The following is an 18,796-nucleotide window of genomic DNA, read 5'->3' on the forward strand; positions in this document are numbered from 1 at the left end:
TGAAAACATCACAGAAAATATGCATGAAATGGCTGAACAGGTCACTTTCGGCGGCACCTTCGGCGGCCGAAAGTCCTGGACAGAGACGAAACTCAGCTAGGTTCGGCGGCACCTTCGGCGGCCGAAAGTGCCAGACAGAGACGAAAGTCTCTTTTCGGGGGCAACTTCGGCAGCCGAAAGGCCTGCCTCCCCAGCCATGTTCGGCGGCCGAAAGTACCTTCGGCTGCCGAACCTGGTTTCTGCCAAAGGGCAGAAACTTGGCTCCCTTTGTCCATTTCGCCTCCAAACCTACCAATCATGCATATTTTTCAACCCAAAGCATGCATACAAGTTCCTAGGGGCTTCAAACAAGTATATGCCCCATCTACAACACTCCACAAACACACAATCAAGCTACATTGTTCATCAAACATCAAAAACCTAACATTTACTCAAACATGCATATATCCCTAAACATGCCATTCTACCCCATGAATCTTGCATAAAACTTGTTTAAAACATAAAAAGACTTCAAGATCGACCCTTACCTCTTGAAGATCGAGAGTAGAGGCGATCTAACTTGGAGTTGGGAGAAATTTAGCTCCTTGGGTCTCCAAGCTCAAAACTTGTTCAAAACTCACAAATCTTCAAAACAAAAGTTATAAACTTGTGAAAACCATGAAAAATCTAAGGAAAACATTCAAGATTGAGGGAGGAGCGGCGAAGACTCACCTTGGCCGACAATGGGAGAGAAAAAGCTCGCCCGTGCGGACCAAGGGGACCCTTTTATAGTGGCTGGCCAGACCACGTTCGGGGGCCGAATGTGCCTCCGTATCCATGCAATGTTCGGCGGCCGAACATTAGGTTCGGCGGCCGAACCTGCATTTCCCTCACTCATACTTTCGGGGGCCTAACGTGCCTCCGCATGCATGCACGTTCGGCGGCCGAACCTGACTTTCGGCGGCCGAACCTGAGTTTTTCCTTAGAGAATTTTCATGCAAAACTCATTTAAAAACATACTTAAAAACATTAATATACATGAAAACATTTTATAAGGCATGATTTTACCCTTCTAGAGGCTTCCGACATCCGAGATTCCACCGGACGGTAGGAATTCCGATACCGGAGTCTAGCCGGGTATTACACAGGTAGAGTTTTAGGAGGGGGACCTGGTATTGCTCAAGGTGTCTCCAATGAAAGGAGTGGTTCGGTTCGGAAAGAAAGGTAAGCTGGCTCCACGGTACATCGGACCCTTTGAAATCTTGCAAAAATTGGGAATGTGTCGTACAAGCTGGATTTACCTGCTTCAATGGAAAGAATCCATCCGGTTTTCCATGTTTCCATGTTGAGGAAGTTCATGTCAGATCCAAACAAGCACTACAACATTATCCATATCTTGTCACAAAATAAATTGTAGCTAAAAATAGAATTTTGTTGGCTAGATGCTTTTGCCACAACATATTTTTCTCATGACATGCCGTAGCTAGAAGTGGCGTAACTAAAGTTTAGTTACAAGATTTACCTGTGTTGTGGCTAAAATAAATATTTATAGTCACACTTTTTATTTAAATGAAGTAAAAATATTGCCATTAAAAATAAATATTGTAGCCAGTTATTAGCCACGAGAATGGAATATTTGTAACTACATTTTCTTTTTGCCACAACAACTTTTTTTTGTAAGTGATTTTGTTATGATTATGTTACAAATATAATAATGTGGCAATTTAAACTTATGTATAGTTACAAATTTAATTTTATGGCTAACATATCTAAATTTAGCCATAAACTTAATTGTATGACAAAAAATATTTACTATTAGCCACATTTAAATAATTATAAGGGAATAATAAAATTTATAGCCACAAAAATAAGAAAGTGACACGTTCTAGTATAATTGTTACACTTAATTTTATTTTATAACTATTGAATAAAGCCACAAAATTATTAAATTAGAAGCTATTCTAAATATAGTACATACGGCTACTATTAATTATTTGTAGCTAAAATGTAATATTTATTTAATTTATTATTATTTAATGGAATTATATTATAATTTACTATTACATATGTTATTTATCTATTAATAATTTTGATAAAATTTATAATAGAATATAAAATTTATATAAAAAATTTAGCTAAAATTTAAATTTATAAAATAATTATATATTAATATTAAGACTCAATCAGAATGACAATTATAAAATAACAATAAATTTAATCCAAAATAACTAATATTCAAAATAAACTAATTTAAGTCATAAAGCAATCACACTAAAAATACTTGAAATTATAATACTATACTAACACTAATATTAATATCTAAATTTTCTAAAAGTAGTATTATAAGGCTGCTGGCTGCTTCAAAATCCAAAACTTCAAATATACTGCAAATCATCAACCAATTTCATCATCTTGGGAATCCGCCATAGGCTGTATAAAATTTTATTTGAAAATATTAATAACAAAATTATATTAAATAGATAAGGTTCATACTAGTTATATAGTTTACAAAAATTCTTATATTAGAAAAAAAAATACTTAGTTTTTAATCACTTACTGATGCAATATTATTGTTTTTCTCCAAAAGCATCTTGAATTTCTGCTCCCATATTCTATTCATCTTTGCAAGTTTCTCATCCATTTGCTTCTTAACATCATTTACTTGTTCACTTGCTTCTTTTTGAATTTGTGCACCAAAATATTCCGTGACATTTTTTCCAGGACCATAAGCACGTACATAACAATTTTTTTCTGGTCCAAGTACATCAGCAAACATAGCATCATCATCCAGTGAAATTTGTCCTTCTTCTCGTTGTTTCTTTAGTTGCTGAAACTTTTCCTATAGAGATATTTATATTTATTGATATTAAAAAAATCAAAATATAGCATAAAATACATAACAAATAAATAAAACATATGTAAATGGCATATCAAAAAGTTCTAACAATCATATGAACTTAAAAAGGCATTATTATTATTATTTTTTTGATAAAAATAGCTTTTATTAGAACTTTGAGAGTTATAGTACCATTACAGGTTGACCAGTTCTTGATTGTTGAGCTACTAAAAAGAATTTGGATTAAGGAATAAGGAAAGCTAGGCACATCTTAAACCAAATAAAAGATCCATAAAAGATCAAATCATAAACTTTCTCAAGCTCTAAACTAGAATTATCAAATACTATTTAGTTTATTTCTAGCCATAGTCCACAAAACGACAGCAGTAAAAAGAGATTATTTATATATCATTTAATTAATAAAAAACACTATAATACTAATAAAATAAAAACAAACTCATACCATATGATCTCTCAGCCGAGCAAAGCTTTTTGTCCCCGTGTATGGCGGCATAGAACGCTTGCATCTATTTGTCTTATTTTTGTTGCTTCTCTCCTAAAGCAAAACAATGCAAAATTTTCAGAATTTATGTTAGCTACCAGAAACTGAATTCATATAAAATAAATTATTAAATTTTACACGAATTTTTAATACCTGAAATGCATTTTCTGTCCAAAGATTAACTAAATACTTCCAATCTTTTACATCCATATCCTTAGGCTTGTTTCGGAGACGAAGTGAATAAGTTGCCTTTGAATCAAAGTACTTCTTCTTCAACTTATGCCTATAATACCTATATAATGCATTCATATGACTGAAAATTGCGCCCTTTCTTGCATCAGAATACTCAAAAGTGAACTTTTCCTTTTAGCAAAGAAGTAAGAAACAAAGAATATTATACTTAATAGAACTAAAAAAATTATAATCATTTTATAATGGATGTAATTTAATATAAATTTTCGTACCAATATGGTAGACCACATGTCGTCGAGCTTATCATTGGTAATCTTATTCCATTGTTTCACTTGCAATGGACAACACGACACACTTCTAATAGTTTGTCCTAAAAACCAAACAAATGCAGTAGCATTATCACCAATAGCTTGATCATCTTCATCAAATTCTACTGGCAATTTTTGCCCATTCTCCAATTGTGTGATTTTCAAGCATCGTGTTAGTCTTCTAGTTTTTCTTTTAATTGTATTGGAACCTATTTCAAAACAAAAGTAAAACAATAATTATATAATAACAAGAATTTCTGTAAATAGAACAAGTAAACATAATCAATTGTTTAAATAAAATTAAATGAGTCAACCTGTTGCTGCAGTTGCATTTGGATTTTGAAGTTAATTAGAAGCGTGATCAACGGTAACTGTGGGTAGCTCGTCACTAAGTCCATTTGGTAAAATATCATAATCTCGAAATAGAGTGTATATATCAATGGGTTTCGAAGGGAACTTCTTATAACTATCCATCATATCTTTCACATCTGTATCATCTTTAACCTCTATCAATGCATCAAGATCACTAAGAGCTTTATCAGCCTTCAAGTAATAAAATTTATCTCCTTTTATAACATCAAATCCACAATCCTTTTTCAAGTCATCCAATATATCAAAAAATGAGATGAAATCAACATCAAAATTAGGTTTCTCCATGAACCTACCATTTTCATATATTCTATTTGGTGAAAATATAAAATGGCCTTCATAATGATACCTCATTGTCTTCTGACTAGTATTCCCTAAAAAATAAAATTGAAGTTAGCCATCTAATTATTTACGAAAACAACTTAAAATTTATAAATCACATAAATATTATTTACCTTGAAAATTTGAAGCCTGATTTTGGTGTAACTCTTGAGTTTTTTGAAAGTTCTTATTAACATTATTTTCAGTCTCATTTTCCAAGTTAATATTGATGGAATTCCCTTTCCGCAACTTGCATCGTCGAGCCATGATGTTTGCTTCTGCTTCATGGAAAAAATTGAATATTACACATAGAGGATAAATTAATATAAAAATAGTGAATCAAAGCTTTTTAACAGATGAAAAACGAATGAAAAGTAAATATCAGATGCCTTTCACGTGTTTAACCTAGAATAATAACAATGAAACATTAATTTTAAGGCTTTTGTAATTTTAAACGTACCTGATTGGATTTGATAGTGGGAGCTTCTCCTTTTGATAGTGGACAAAAATTGAAAACTGAATGAATCATGAGTGAGAATGAAAATTTATATAGAATTCGTAGCGGTAGCAGTAGCGGCTGTAGGGAGAAAATTTTTAATTTTAAGGTTTTCATTCCCCCAAGCCAAAAATATATATATTAGCAAATTTATCATTATATTGCCACCACTAATTGATAGGGTTCCCTTTATTAATTAATATAATATTATTTATTTTTACTTTTTTGTAATTAAAATATTTTATATTTTTAATTAAATAAGCAAAATAAAATAATTTTAATTTGTTTAAGCAGATTCAAAATCAACGCTATAAATTTTTTTTAAAAGAAAAAAAATCATGACCACACCTTTGTAGAGCTGTATTTTTAACATCAAAATAAATTTATTTTAAAAAAAAAACTTCAAAATTAATTTATATGCAAAATACAAATATGCAGGTAAAAAAAATTCAAGTATGTAAAAAAAAAAATTTTAAGTGTGCCAACTTTGATATATTTTTTATGTGCTAAGACTAATCGTTTGATTCTTGAAAAATAATTCGACAAAAAGTTTTCAACACTATTATCTAATTATTTTATGTGCTGAAAATATATATACATAAAATTCTTAATATATGTATCTTGTGATTTCCAAATAGCAAAATTACCTCTATAAAATAACAATCAGTTTGAGAATGAAAAATTTTAAGTGTGCCAAATTTTATTTTATTTTATTTTAACTGTTACACAAAAATTTTATTTTATTTTATTTTAACTGTTACACAAAAATTTTATTTTATTTTAAGTGTGCCAAATTTTATTTTATTTTATTTTAAGTGTGCCAAATTTTATTTTATTTTATTTTAAGTGTGTCAAATTTTATTTTATTTTATTTTATTTTAACTGTTACACAAAAATTTTATTTTATTTTAAGTGTGCCAAATTTTAATATTTTTTATGTGCTAAGACTAATCGTTTGATTCTTGAAAAATGATTCGACAAAAAGTTTTCAACACTATTATCTAATTGTTTTATGTGCTGAAAAAATATATACATAAAATTCTTAATATATGTATCTTGTGATTTCCAAATAGCAAAATTAACTCTATAAAATAACAATCAGTTTGAGAATGAAAAATTTTAAGTGTGTCAAATTTTATTTTATTTTATTTTAAGTGTGCCAAATTTTATTTTATTTTATTTTAACTGTTACACAAAAATTTTATTTTATTTTATTTTAACTGTTACACAAAAATTTTATTTTATTTTAAGTGTGCCAAATTTTATTTTATTTTATTTTATTTTAATTGTTACACAAAAATTTTATTTTATTTTAAGTGTGCCAAATTTTAATATTTTTTATGTGCTAAGACTAATCGTTTGATTCTTGAAAAATGATTCGACAAAAAGTTTCCAACACTATTATCTAATTGTTTTATGTGCTGAAAATATATATACATAAACTTCTTAATATATGTATCTTGTGATTTTCAAATAACAAAATTAACTCTATAAAATAACAATCAGATTGAGAATGAAAAATTAAAAGATAATGCAAGTGCTCAATTTTTGTGTATGTTTTGTGGTCACTACTCAAACCATGTTGATTAAAAACAAATTATCAGTTCTTAAACTATAAGTGCACTTGCTTCGTCCAATGATATATTTTGACACAGATTACCATAATTTAAAAGCATCCTTCAACTAAAATTGATTTATTAATATGTAACTTTTTAAGTTAGAAAATAATTCTCAATAACTTTTCTATCTAAACAAATGGACAATAGAAGAAAAATTGATTGAGAGACAAAAAAAAACATATTATATGAATTTTTTTAGAACCTCTAAGCATATTTTTTGAACTTGATAAACCAATATATAATACCTAGAGGACCTCAGAGTAATTCTCCAAATTATTTTATTAGTTATAGTATTCTATCGTAGTTATATAATTGTGGCTAATTTGATAGCTAATTCCATGACTCTTTGATAATTATAACTAAAATATCATAGTACTCATACAATTCATTTAGCTACGATGTTGTGGCTAATGATTTAGTAATAGTTATGACAAACATAATTACATGACTAATATTTTTATGTTTCTGCCACAAATTTTTTGTAATGACTAATAAACTGTAGCTAATAAAATAATTATTACTACAATCATATTAGCTTTGTGACTATTAAAATTATTACCTATAATATTAATGTGTTGTGACTACAATGGTAGTAATTGTTACAAAAAAATTAAATTTATAGCTATTATATCTATTAGCTATGATATTACTTTGTAGCTAAAATTAATTATGGCAAATAGTCAACAAATAGTTACATTATATATAAAATAAAACAAAAAATATATATTAGTTATAATTGTTGCATTTTTGTTACTAAATAGTTTAAATTAGCCACAATAGGTTTTTAGCCGTAATAAAATAAATATATTAGCCACAATAATTTTTTTTGTAGCTACGTATCGTAACTAGAGATGTAATATGTTGTAGTGAAGGTTTTTAGTGAGCCTGATGTGGAGATCCAAGAAGATTTCACCTATGTTGAGCAGCCAGTGCGGATCATAGACACCCAGATTAGGAAGCAGAGAAACAAGGAAATCCCGATGGTGAAAGTCCTTTGGAACCACCACAATATGGAAGAATGCACTTGGGAGACACGGGAGTCCATGCTCCAGCAATACCCTTATCTTTTCTGAGGTTAGTTCCTTGTGAGTTTTATGTGCCTTGTATGTATGATATGTGTATGCCATGCTATGTGCTAGTTGAGGAACATTCGGGGACGAATGTTCTTAAGGGGGGGAGAATGTAATACCCGGCTAGACTCCGGTATCGGAATTCCTACCGTCCGGTGGAATCTCGGATGTCGGAGACCTCTAGAAGGGTAAAACCATGTTTTCATAAAATGTTTTAATGTATTTGATGCTTTTAAGTAAAAAGGAAAATGAGTTTTTGCATGAAAACAACCTTGGAGGAAAACCCAGGTTCGGCCGCCGAACCTCAAGTTCGGCCGCCGAACATGCGGGCATTTCGGGTGTGCCTTAGGCCCCCGAAGGCATAAGTGAGGGAAGTCCAGGTTCGGCTGCCGAACATGGCATGCATGCGGAGGCACGTTCGGCCCCTGAACGTAGCCTGGCCAGCCACTATAAAAGGGTCCCTTAGCCGAAAACGGGCGAGCTTTCCTCTCCATTGTTGGCCAAGGTGAGTTCTCCGCTGTCCCTCACCAATCTTGAGTCCTTTCCTTCAGATCTTTCAAGATTTTCACAAGTTTTTGCTTTGTTTTGAAGATTTTCAAGTTTTGAGCAAGTTTTGAGCTTGGAGACCTAAGGAAGTTGTAAATCTCCCATCTCCAAGATTAGGTCGTCTCTCTCTCGATCTTCAAGAGGTAAGAGCCGATCTTAAGCTCATTGCCTGTTTTAAGTAAGTTTTATGAAGATTTATGGGGTAGAATGCATGTTTAGCTCATAGTTAGGTTTTTGAGTTTATGTTGTGTTTTTGAGCAATGTGGCTTGCAAATGCATGTTTGATGTGTTGTAGATGGGATTTTAGATAGTTTGAAGCCCCTAGGAGCTTGTATGCTTGTGTATGTGTGTTGTAGAATAGGTTTGTGCATGTTTGGGAAGTTTTGGAGGCGTATGTGCATAGAAGAGCTGAGTTTCTGCCACTAAGGGAGAAACCAGGTTCGGCAGCCGAACATGCTTGTGGAGGCAGCCTTCGGCTGCCGAAGCTTGCCCCCGAAAGGAGACTTTCGTCTCTGTCTGGGTGTTTCGGCCGTCGAAAGTGCCGCCGAACATGCATGAGTTTCGCCTCTGTCTGGGAGTTTCGGCCGTCGAAGGTGCCGCTGAACCTGCCTGACTTTCGGCTCTGGAGGAACTTTCGGCCGCCGAACCTGCCGCCGAAAGTGCCCTGTCCAGCCCTCTTTTGCATGATTTTCTATGATTGTTTCATGATGTTCTAGGGGGTTTTTGGGGGATGTTTTTAGAGTTATGTTCTAGTTGTTTGGTCCTCATTTGAGTCCACCTGTGTAGGTTCGGACCCGAGGAACCGAGGACCCCAGCAGTGAGTTCAGCTGCTTCTGAGTCAGTAGAGCTTCAGCCAGAGGTGAGTGGAATAACTCTTATGCTTTTAAATAAATAAACCAGTTTTAGCATGATTCACGCATCATGAATGCCATGAGATATAATAGGGTGCTTGCATTAGAACTCACGAATATGTTGCATTGCATAATACGTTGATGATGCAGATGAATGTTGAATGATCCTTTAGTCCTCCTATGTTATGATATGATGATGATATGGTACGGAAGACCAGTGAGGCCCATTCTACGCCCCTGGCACCATGTAAGAGAAAGACCAGTGAGGCCCATTCTACGCCCCTGGCACAGTTGGAATGTTATGTTATGCTATGTTGTGATTATGTAAGAGAAAGACCAGTGAGGCCCATTCTACGCCCCTGGCACAGTTAGAATGTTATGTTATGCTATGTTATGATTATGTAAGAGAAAGACCAGTGAGGCCCATTCTACACCCCTGGCACAGTTGGACCATGTAGAGGACTATTGGTGAAAAATTCATCCTTGATGTGATTAGCTATGATGTGATGCATCTCATGTTATCATATATTTTAAATGTTTTATTATTCTGCTCACTGGGCTCTTGTAGCTCACCGTTCTCCCTTAACCCCCAGGCTTGCAGGTACAGGGTAGACCAGGAGGTCAGCAAGAGTAATGTAGTCTTGTGTATGTAATAGCTAGAATGTGGACATGACAAATTGTATAATGATGTAGAGTTGTGAATAGTTATGTAATGTAATGACATTGAGGATTAGAGATTGAGCTTGACCCTATGTGTATGGTATCCCTTTTAATATATGATCTTAGATGCTTTGTAATGCTTATGTAAACCAACTCAACACATGTTATGCCACCCATTGGGGGCATTGATGAGGTCCCACAGAGGGGCCAATGTTTATGATTATGTTTATGTTCAGCGCATGCACAGGTTGAGTTGGTGTATGAGAGAATGAATGAAAGAAAAGTTTTAATTTTTATGTATGTTGTTGATCATGAATGGGATTAATCAGGTTCACAGGATGCATGTTAGGCTTGCTACGGGTCCCAGCGGCCTTAAGCCGACCTGGATCCTAGCGCCGGTAGCGGTCCGATTTTCGGGTCGTTACATACTTCGAAAATGGATAGTTGTAGATGTGAATAATGGGATGCACACTAGATTTTGGCTAGATGATTGTCTTCCGGTTGGGCCTCTTTGGAATTTTGCACTTAAACTGTTGATTGAGTTGAATATGCAGGTTTGTGTTCGATATTTCTGGGTTCCTAATGTAGGCTGGAATTGGGACATTTTAAATTCTCTTCTTCCTACTGATGTCCTTTTATATTTCCAATCAATTACTTTAGTTGATGATATGTCGTGTTTGGATGGTTTTGCGTGGAAACATTCTTCTTCTGGCTTATATACAGTTAAGTCAGGGTTTGATACGTTTTATTTAGAAGTGTCAGGATCTAATATGGATTGGCAAGGGCTGTGGAAGGTTAGGGTGCCACAGCGAATTCAAGTGTTTTTGTGGGAAGTGGCACATGAGAAAATCATGGTTAATGTTCAACACCGAAAGCGAGAATTTATTGATTATGATTTATGTCCTCTTTGTGGAGTTGCAAGTGAATCTGTTTTGCATGCTCTACGAGATTGCCAACATGTGAAACAAATTTGGAATTCCCTTTTACCTACCAATTTCGTTTCTCCATTTTTTGATATTTTGAATGTGCCTTTATGGCTATCTGCTAATATAGAAAAAGTAGGGTTATTGGCTAATGGAATACCATGGGATGTGCTTTTTAGTTCGGCTGTTTGGTGGTTATGGAAGCGAAGAAACTTGTTGGTTTTTAATGAGAATAATGACCAAGATACTATTGATGCGTCCTTTATTCAGCTTCGAGCAAAAGAATATGTTCATGCATGGAGGTTTTTGATGCAGGCTGGGTCTGGACCGAGAGGCCGGTCTTTGAAATATGTTGGGTGGAAGCCGCCAGAAACAGGTTGGGTGGTAGTGAATTCCGATGGTAGTGCATTGTTGTCAGCAGGAAGGGCAAGTTGTGCAGGTTGTTTTCGAAACAATGAAGGTAGATGGCTTTTGGGATTTCAACGGTTTTTGGACAATTGTGGAGCAATGGAAGCTGAGCTATGGGGAATATATTATGCTTTAGTATTAGCATGGGATTCAGGGTGGAAGAAGATTGAAGTTCAAACGGATTCTCAACTCGCGTTAGATTTACTTGCAGGTAGAGGTGCAGGAGTTTTTAGAGTTGCTAATTTGGTGAGGAATTATCGTGATCTTATCAATAGAAGCTGGGAAGTCAAGATGGTAAAAATTTACAGGAAAGCAAATGCGGTAGCGGATCGTTTGACTAGTTTAACCATTGGTGATGATTTTAATTTGAAAATTCATCAATGGCCTCCTGTTACTATTAAATTTTTACTGGACGCTGATATGTTGGGGCTTTCATGATCTAGATTAATAAAATAAGGGCTCTATCCCTCTTTTTCTAAAAAATATATATATATATATATATATAAATTTATTATTTTATAATTATATAATATTTAAACGTGTTATTTTAATTTTAAAATAATTTAATTATATTTTTATTAATTTAAATTCATCTAATCAAATTGAATCAAATTAAATCAATTCAATTTCTAATTAAAATTAATTTAATTTTTAAATTTAAATTTTTAATTTACTCAATTTAATTTAATTTTAAATTAAAACGATGAATACTCGCCCATAGCGTACCTATTCATAACTTCTGAATTACACCACAAGGCACTAAAAAGTCTACCACGACCTGCTTTCGTACTGCAGAAGCCAAGTAAAGGTAAACCACTCTAAAGTCATATAACAATAATTTTGTGAAGATAAATAAGAAAATAGAGAATTACTTTATTCCCAGAAAGTTTCCATTTGCTTTAATCACTGCTTTTATCCCGCCCCCCCCCCCCCAAAAAAAAAAATATATATATATATATATATATATATATATATATATATGCTTTAATCACTGTTTAGATTAGTAAAATGTAGATATTTAATTTTTATATATATATATATAATTATTTTTTAAAATTTATTTATATGAAATCAAAATAAGGTAAATAAAAAATTAAAATTTTATAACGCTATAATTATCCATGTCGTGTCTTGGAAGTTGTCGTGGAAAGTCAGGCAGGGCGGTTGATTCAACTAATCAATCTATAATTTCTTATTGTATAAGCCTACGGAGAGTTAAACTCTTGTATAAACTGAACTTATTAATTACTAAATTGAATATTTTTATTTAAAATTCATACTTTTACTTTATATTTTATATTTTCAGATTCCAACCGAAGATGTCTTCTAGTACGATGTTCAACTCCAGCAAGTAATTTACCTCTTCCTTTTCCAACACGGTCCTTTGTTGTCAAGAAACTACCGTGCTTTTCTAATTCATTTTTCCAAAATAACTCATTTCAACAGTAAAAGCTTACGTTTAATGAGCTATAGAACACAAGTAACAGTAGATGTTTCATTTAAAAAGAACAACGGTCCCCTGGTTTAGGCTCTTTCCTCCTCTGCTTCTCTCAGCTCTGAGCTCCTTCCCTTGCTTTACCCTTAAAAAAAAAAGAGAAATCTCGCAACAGATTTCAAATATTTTACTCGTGTACCACGCTTCTAAGAACTTTCCTAACAAATTAGCATGGTCTCCACAAGCAAGTTCTTGTAAACTTGTCAGGTCTTTCCACACTCTTTTATTTTTTTTTTACCTCAATGAATCTTAATATAAATAGAACTCATGCATCCCTCAAGTCTCTCAGAATTCAATATGGAGTATGCTAAAGATAATTCACCATCACCCTTCCTTATTTTCTTATTGCTCACAATTCTCGAATCTATCATTGTCCTTAAAGACTTGTGCTCAATCTTTTGCCAACTCCCCAGGATGTTTTTATACTTCTGGAGGGTTTGTGTCGAAAGCAAGCCCTCTACAGTAGAAGTTGCATCCGAGAAACTTTGCAATGACACAAATTTAAATCAGAAGCTGGAGCTACAAGCAGTAGAAATGCTGACGGTGAAACAACAAACCTGTTCTCACAGGAAGAAATTTGAAGAACTAAGTGTACGAGAGTTGGAAATTGTGATGAGGCAGCTCGGAACTTGCTATGACCCTGAAGGCGACAAGCTACAAGATAGGATGAACTCAGATGACATTACTGCTTTATTTGAAGAGCAGGAGCCGAGCCTCCAGGAAGCTAGAGAAGCTTTCTCCATATTCGATAAAAATAATGACGGTTTCATCAATGCAAAAGAGTTGCGAAGAGTCCTTGGTACATTGTGCTTCACACAAGTTTCAGAAGCAGACTGCATAAGGATGATTAGAACGTATGATGATAACGGAGATGGAGTGATAGATTTCAACGAATTTGTAAAGCTCATGACAGCAAGTTTTATCTAAATAACAATATCTTCGCCTTTCTTTGATTTCTTTCTGCAATAAACATATAAAAGAGGTCTGAAAGCAGAGTATCTTTGTCCTGGAAGCCATTGAATTATATATATATGATGCCTGAACCTGAATCAGAATTCCTATAACATTGCTTCTTTTGTTATATGACGATCTTGCAATGACTCGAATTCTGTTGTAGAGAAATTACAGCCAGAGTAGATCATATTGAATCCTGGTGTTCCACACTGACCAATACATTAAATTAATATTCTTGATCGGATTGAGAACAGCATTCCACACAGTGACATAACGAGATCCAGCGGGATGTACAAGGGATACGCTGGTTGGAAACCTCGTACCGTCTCGAATTACATTAAGAATTATTTGAAATACTTTAATATAAAGAGGAAATAAAAGAAAATAAAATTGTAAAACATCTTCTATACATCTTAGAGAGCTTTTGTTTAAGATTTTTCTAAGAGAATATAACAAAGATTAACTCTTTTCATACCTTAGTTCCTAGAGAAGAGAAAGCTTTTATCTATTAGGTTACTCCGATATATCAAAAAGAAAATTCTTTTTCGAGAATATTTTTATTTTAAACCTATATTTTTTGGTAGACGTGTTAGATAGCTATGCAGTATATCTTGAAGTGGATTAGAAGGGGCCAACTACTGCATGGAGGTCAGTTAACTTGTTCTCATTTAATTAAATCGTGTTCGGTCTACATGATTTTCGTTGAGGTCGATGGTTTTTATATTTTTTTATCAGGATACAATACGAAAATATTAATGAGATTAGAAGTACTAATCGTCTAATCTTTTATCTCTTTGTAAATCGGTTTTCCTTCCATAAAAATATTAACACATTTTTTGAAATCACACTTAAACCTATCACTACTTATAAATTTATTTTAAATATTAATAAATATATTACTATTTATAAATTTTAATTATATATTTAAAATAAATAATTTTTAGTTATAAAACTTACTATATTATTATAAAATAAGAAATATATACACAATTTAAATAAAAAAATACAACCAGCTCAGTTAATTGAGATTTTGAAGATCTTTAATAAGTCCAACACTCAAAAAATTTGAATCACTTCCTTATCCGGTCTAACCATGAACCCGAACCAGCTTACGATCCAAGTCAGCGGTCAGCTTCCAGTTTAAAATTTTAACGACAATGCTCAAAGGTCATATAGACATATATACAAGGCAATCATCAAACTTCACGTGTTGGTTGCCCGGCAATTAGCAACAAATCACATCTCTATCAAAAAAAGTTTTAAATTTGAAGAAATACATCCAGGTCGTCCAGCACACGGCATCTTTTCAGAAGCATCCTAGAATAATCCATGGCATCTGCTCGTTTCTAGGTTAGCAGTATCCAAGAATAAATCATTCAAATGTTGAACATACACGCTCTTCCTATGTATAAAATCTCTTCTCATTCAACTGTGAGGTAAATCTCATGAACTATTTGTCATGGGGAGAATAAATATGAAGGACTTATAATTTAATCCTAAACTTTTTAAATAATAAATAATTTAATCTTTAAAATTTTATCTTATCAATAAAATATTTATTCTTTTTCGTTATTCATAAAAAAGTAAATACACTCCCAACTCTTTTAATATATATCTAGATATTTTATAATAGTTTTATATTAAATATTTTTTCTGTTACATAAAATTTTACATCTTTAAATTTTTTAATTTATATTAAAATATTTATAGTAAGTTTCTGTTATTTTTTTTTATTCATGATTCAACCCTTAACTTTTAAATTAGAAAATTTCAATTTGTACTAAGATATTTTATTACAGTCTTATATTAAATATTTTTTTAAACTTTATTAATATAATAAATTATTTTTATAAAATTTATATAATTTTTTAAAATATATTATAATTGATAGATGCATAAAATAAAATATAAATATTTAAATTAAATTATTTATATTAACATGATAGAAATATATATTTAATGTAATACTGAAATAATTTATTTCTTAAAATTTTATTTTATCATTTCATTAAAATTTATTGTTGTTCTATAATAATTTAATTATTTAAAATTTATTTTTTATAATAATTTAGTCTTTATATTAAAAAAATAATTTTTTATTTTAACATAATAAAAAAATATTTAACATAAAATTGAGATATAAATTGAAAATTAATAAATTTAGAGATTAAAAATTCCGGTCATATAATAAAAAAATATTTAATGTAAAACTAATATAAATATTTTAATATAAATTAAAAATTAAAAAACTTTAAGGGTTTATATAACAAAATAAATATTTAATATAATACTCCTATAATATCTTTATATATATTAAAAGAGTTCAGAATTTAATTTTTTTTTATGAATAACAGTAAATTTGAAAAAATAAATATTTTATTAATAAAATAAAATTTTAAAATAAAATTATTTATTATTTTAAAAATTTAGATTAAATTATAAATTTTAAAGATTATAATATAAATTAATGTTAATATATATATATATATATATATATATATATAACATATAATACCTTACACTTCATAAATGCGGTAAGATATTAATTAATTTTATTTCTTTTAGTACCATGAATGTAAAGCTACTTATTATTTTTATTTTTATTTTTTAATTTTATTGCACTTTTAAAATGCAATATGCAATAAGTGTTAGTCTCCAAATTCAAACTAACTTTTTTCAAACTAAGATTTAGGAATTATTTTTTTATAAAATTCTTATTAAGAAAAAGCCCGGAAATTACATGGTATATGCTTGAGAAGTTCTTTAACCTTCCCAAGCTTCAAAGGCAGCGAGGGAATGGAATTTTTTTTTATGGATAAACATATGATCATCTAATGAAACAACTTGTTTGTCAATAAAAGCTCCAGATTGTTGTGAAATCAAATCTGAAGCCCCTTGACTTAAGAGTTTCCTTGGCACTGCAAAGCCAAATCAAGGCATTTATCAGTGTTACAGCTGTGCTTTAATTAATCATACTCATACGAAGGCAACCCATTAATTAACAATACGTATAAACTTATACGCAACTTCAGACTGCAACTCACAAGAAGAAATTAAGACATCCTCCAATGATAGCAAATCCCTATTTGCAAATAATAGTCTATGTTACTGCAAACCACTTTATAATAGTTGTCCACTTCCAGAAAACAACATGAAACATAATTTATTCAGCCTTGCCGCAATTGATGATATCAGAAGAGGCAAATTTCTTAAAGAAATGTTTTGTGAGAATTTGATCCTGTGAAACGAAGAAAACTTCATATTTAGATTTCTTTATTTTGCCTTTTATTTTTCTTTTTCTTTTCCCAAGTGATCCACTAGTCGTTTTTCCTTTCCCCATCTTTCTCTTCCCACACGAAGGGAAGTTAATCCTCTGTTTTCATTTTGCTCCCTTGTGTTTTTCACCCATCATAGGAGGAGGTGCAAGTCTCATAAAAATTTTATTTCCTTGCATATTTTTTCCATTTTCTTTCTCTCTTGCTTTAAAGACAATAAAATCAATATTCTATATTAAAAGCCCTCCTATTTCTTTTGCTCCCCAAAATCCAAAGAATTGGTTAATGTACACCAAATTAGGCTCTCAATTCATTCTCATTTGACTCTGTGGCGCCATTACTCCTATGACAGAGCAGGTCCACCTTCATAGTTATCTACCTCAACTGCATCATCAATGAGAGATGTTGCAGTGATTCTGCTGCATTTTCACAAAGATAATACACACTACTCATCATCCTCTACAGGATTAATTATTGATGTAACATTCTCATGATCATCTTTATCCATTTCAAATCTTGTCAGTATAAATACTAACCCAGGAACTAAATCTTAGAAAGAAAAACACAAAAAGAAAAGCTATTCATTTGCTGCGATTTAGTATGGAAAAAGTTTATTGAAGAAAAAGAAAGATCACTCAAGGGGAAAAAGGCCACAAGTAAAAAATTACTAAACGCAAAACTCAAAACTTTCCAGCTCTGTCTACCAATGCCTCTGTGGTTGGAAATCTTATGTGTATTAAAAGCACCTTCAAGTAATCTCAGCCAATTTTAATTATAAATAATTAGATCTGTTATCTCAAATAAGTGATGACTAACTGCTTAACAATTTCTCTCAAATTCAATTCAACAAAATAATATTAATTTTCTAACACAAATGCAGGAACCTCAAGCTATAAAGGAACTCAAACACCTACATTCTTGAAACAAAAATCATAATTAATAACAAGAACAGATCCAACCACTTACTAAAATCATCACCATAATATCAAACAGCTACGCATTTAAGTCCTGGAGATTCACAGGGGCATCCCTGCAACTATGCAGCGGTTAAAGAGCGCTATAAAGCTCGACAAAATTATGCAAATCCCTGTAACTATGCAAATCTAGCTAAATCCGATTAAAAAACGGAAGAGAAACTTGAAACAACTGGTAGACCTAAATCTAGCAGAACTGAAACATCCAAAAAAAGCAGCTATAATAATAAAAACACTGCCAAATTGCTCCACAAATATTAAAGCATATGCATGCAACTCACAGTTGTTGTAAATGCAAATAAATTACATAAAGAAATGCTATAAAAACAATGAAAATTGGATCTGGAGAAAGAACCAATATTTTTTTCTCATCTTTGTCTTTTTTTCACCTGAAAGGGAGATTTTGTCACTGCAGGAAAAAAATTGAGCAAAACAACTCTTTTAAAACACAGTGTTCATTTCCCTTCCAAACACTGAATTGAAATAATAAACATAAAAGAATCCCTAAAGGAGGAATGAGCGTCGCGTTTAAAGAAAAAAGAGGAGGAGCTGTGGAAGATTGTGTATCCTTGAAATTAGAGAATCAATCTGGTGACGGTATTCGTTCCCTTCCTAAAATAGATTCGCTTAGTTCAAAATTATACAAATACAGAGAAGAAAGAGAAACCATTTTAGGAAGAGGAATGAACAACGTTCTCAGAGGGAGGTAGACACAGCAAAGGAGGTAGACAAGAATTTTAGGGTTTTCCCTATTTATTGATGGTCTCGCCAGTTGGCAATTGGGGCTGGCCAAACGACGACGTTGAGATAGTTACTGACCAAGCAGAAAAGCCGGGGTCACAGAATAATGAGAGCCGTTATTGAAAGCGGCCTGCCAGCTTCTTGCCTGCGTCAGCTTAGGTCGGTCTTTTTCCTCTCTTTGTGGTGTTCTCCAAGTCAAAAGAGTTAATTTTTATTTAAATTATTAATAATTTTTACCGGTTTGATTATGCATATAAATTCAGTTCTGTCTAGAATT

The 18,796-nt window shown here is 31.9% G+C and overlaps 2 protein-coding genes and 1 long non-coding RNA gene across 3 annotated transcripts; 1 reads left to right on the forward strand and 2 right to left on the reverse strand.

Annotated features, from left to right (window-relative positions):
• Nucleotides 1–3,278: 3,278 nt before the first annotated feature.
• On the reverse strand, nt 3,279–3,612 carry LOC122721729. Its single transcript, XR_006348489.1, has 2 exons — nt 3,471–3,612; nt 3,279–3,371 (listed from the first exon to the last, which is right to left on the reverse strand). It is a non-coding gene; the product is annotated as an uncharacterized LOC122721729 (long non-coding RNA).
• Nucleotides 3,613–4,162: 550 nt separating this feature from the next.
• LOC110600463 lies at nt 4,163–4,999 on the reverse strand. Its single transcript, XM_043950681.1, has 3 exons — nt 4,968–4,999; nt 4,642–4,785; nt 4,163–4,560 (listed from the first exon to the last, which is right to left on the reverse strand). Exons 2-3 carry the CDS (start codon nt 4,772–4,774, stop codon nt 4,163–4,165), a joined length of 531 nt encoding a protein of 176 aa, XP_043806616.1. The 5' UTR covers nt 4,775–4,785; nt 4,968–4,999.
• Nucleotides 5,000–12,767: 7,768 nt separating this feature from the next.
• Nucleotides 12,768–14,160, forward strand: LOC110600306 (probable calcium-binding protein CML45). Its single transcript, XM_021737124.2, has one exon. It carries the CDS (start codon nt 12,843–12,845, stop codon nt 13,500–13,502), a length of 660 nt encoding a protein of 219 aa, XP_021592816.1. The 5' UTR covers nt 12,768–12,842; the 3' UTR covers nt 13,503–14,160.
• The last annotated feature ends 4,636 nt before the right edge of the window (nt 14,161–18,796 follow it).

The sequence above is a fragment of the Manihot esculenta genome, chromosome 14 (genome assembly GCF_001659605.2).
Source record: "Manihot esculenta cultivar AM560-2 chromosome 14, M.esculenta_v8, whole genome shotgun sequence".
NCBI classification, from domain to species: domain Eukaryota; kingdom Viridiplantae; phylum Streptophyta; class Magnoliopsida; order Malpighiales; family Euphorbiaceae; genus Manihot; species Manihot esculenta.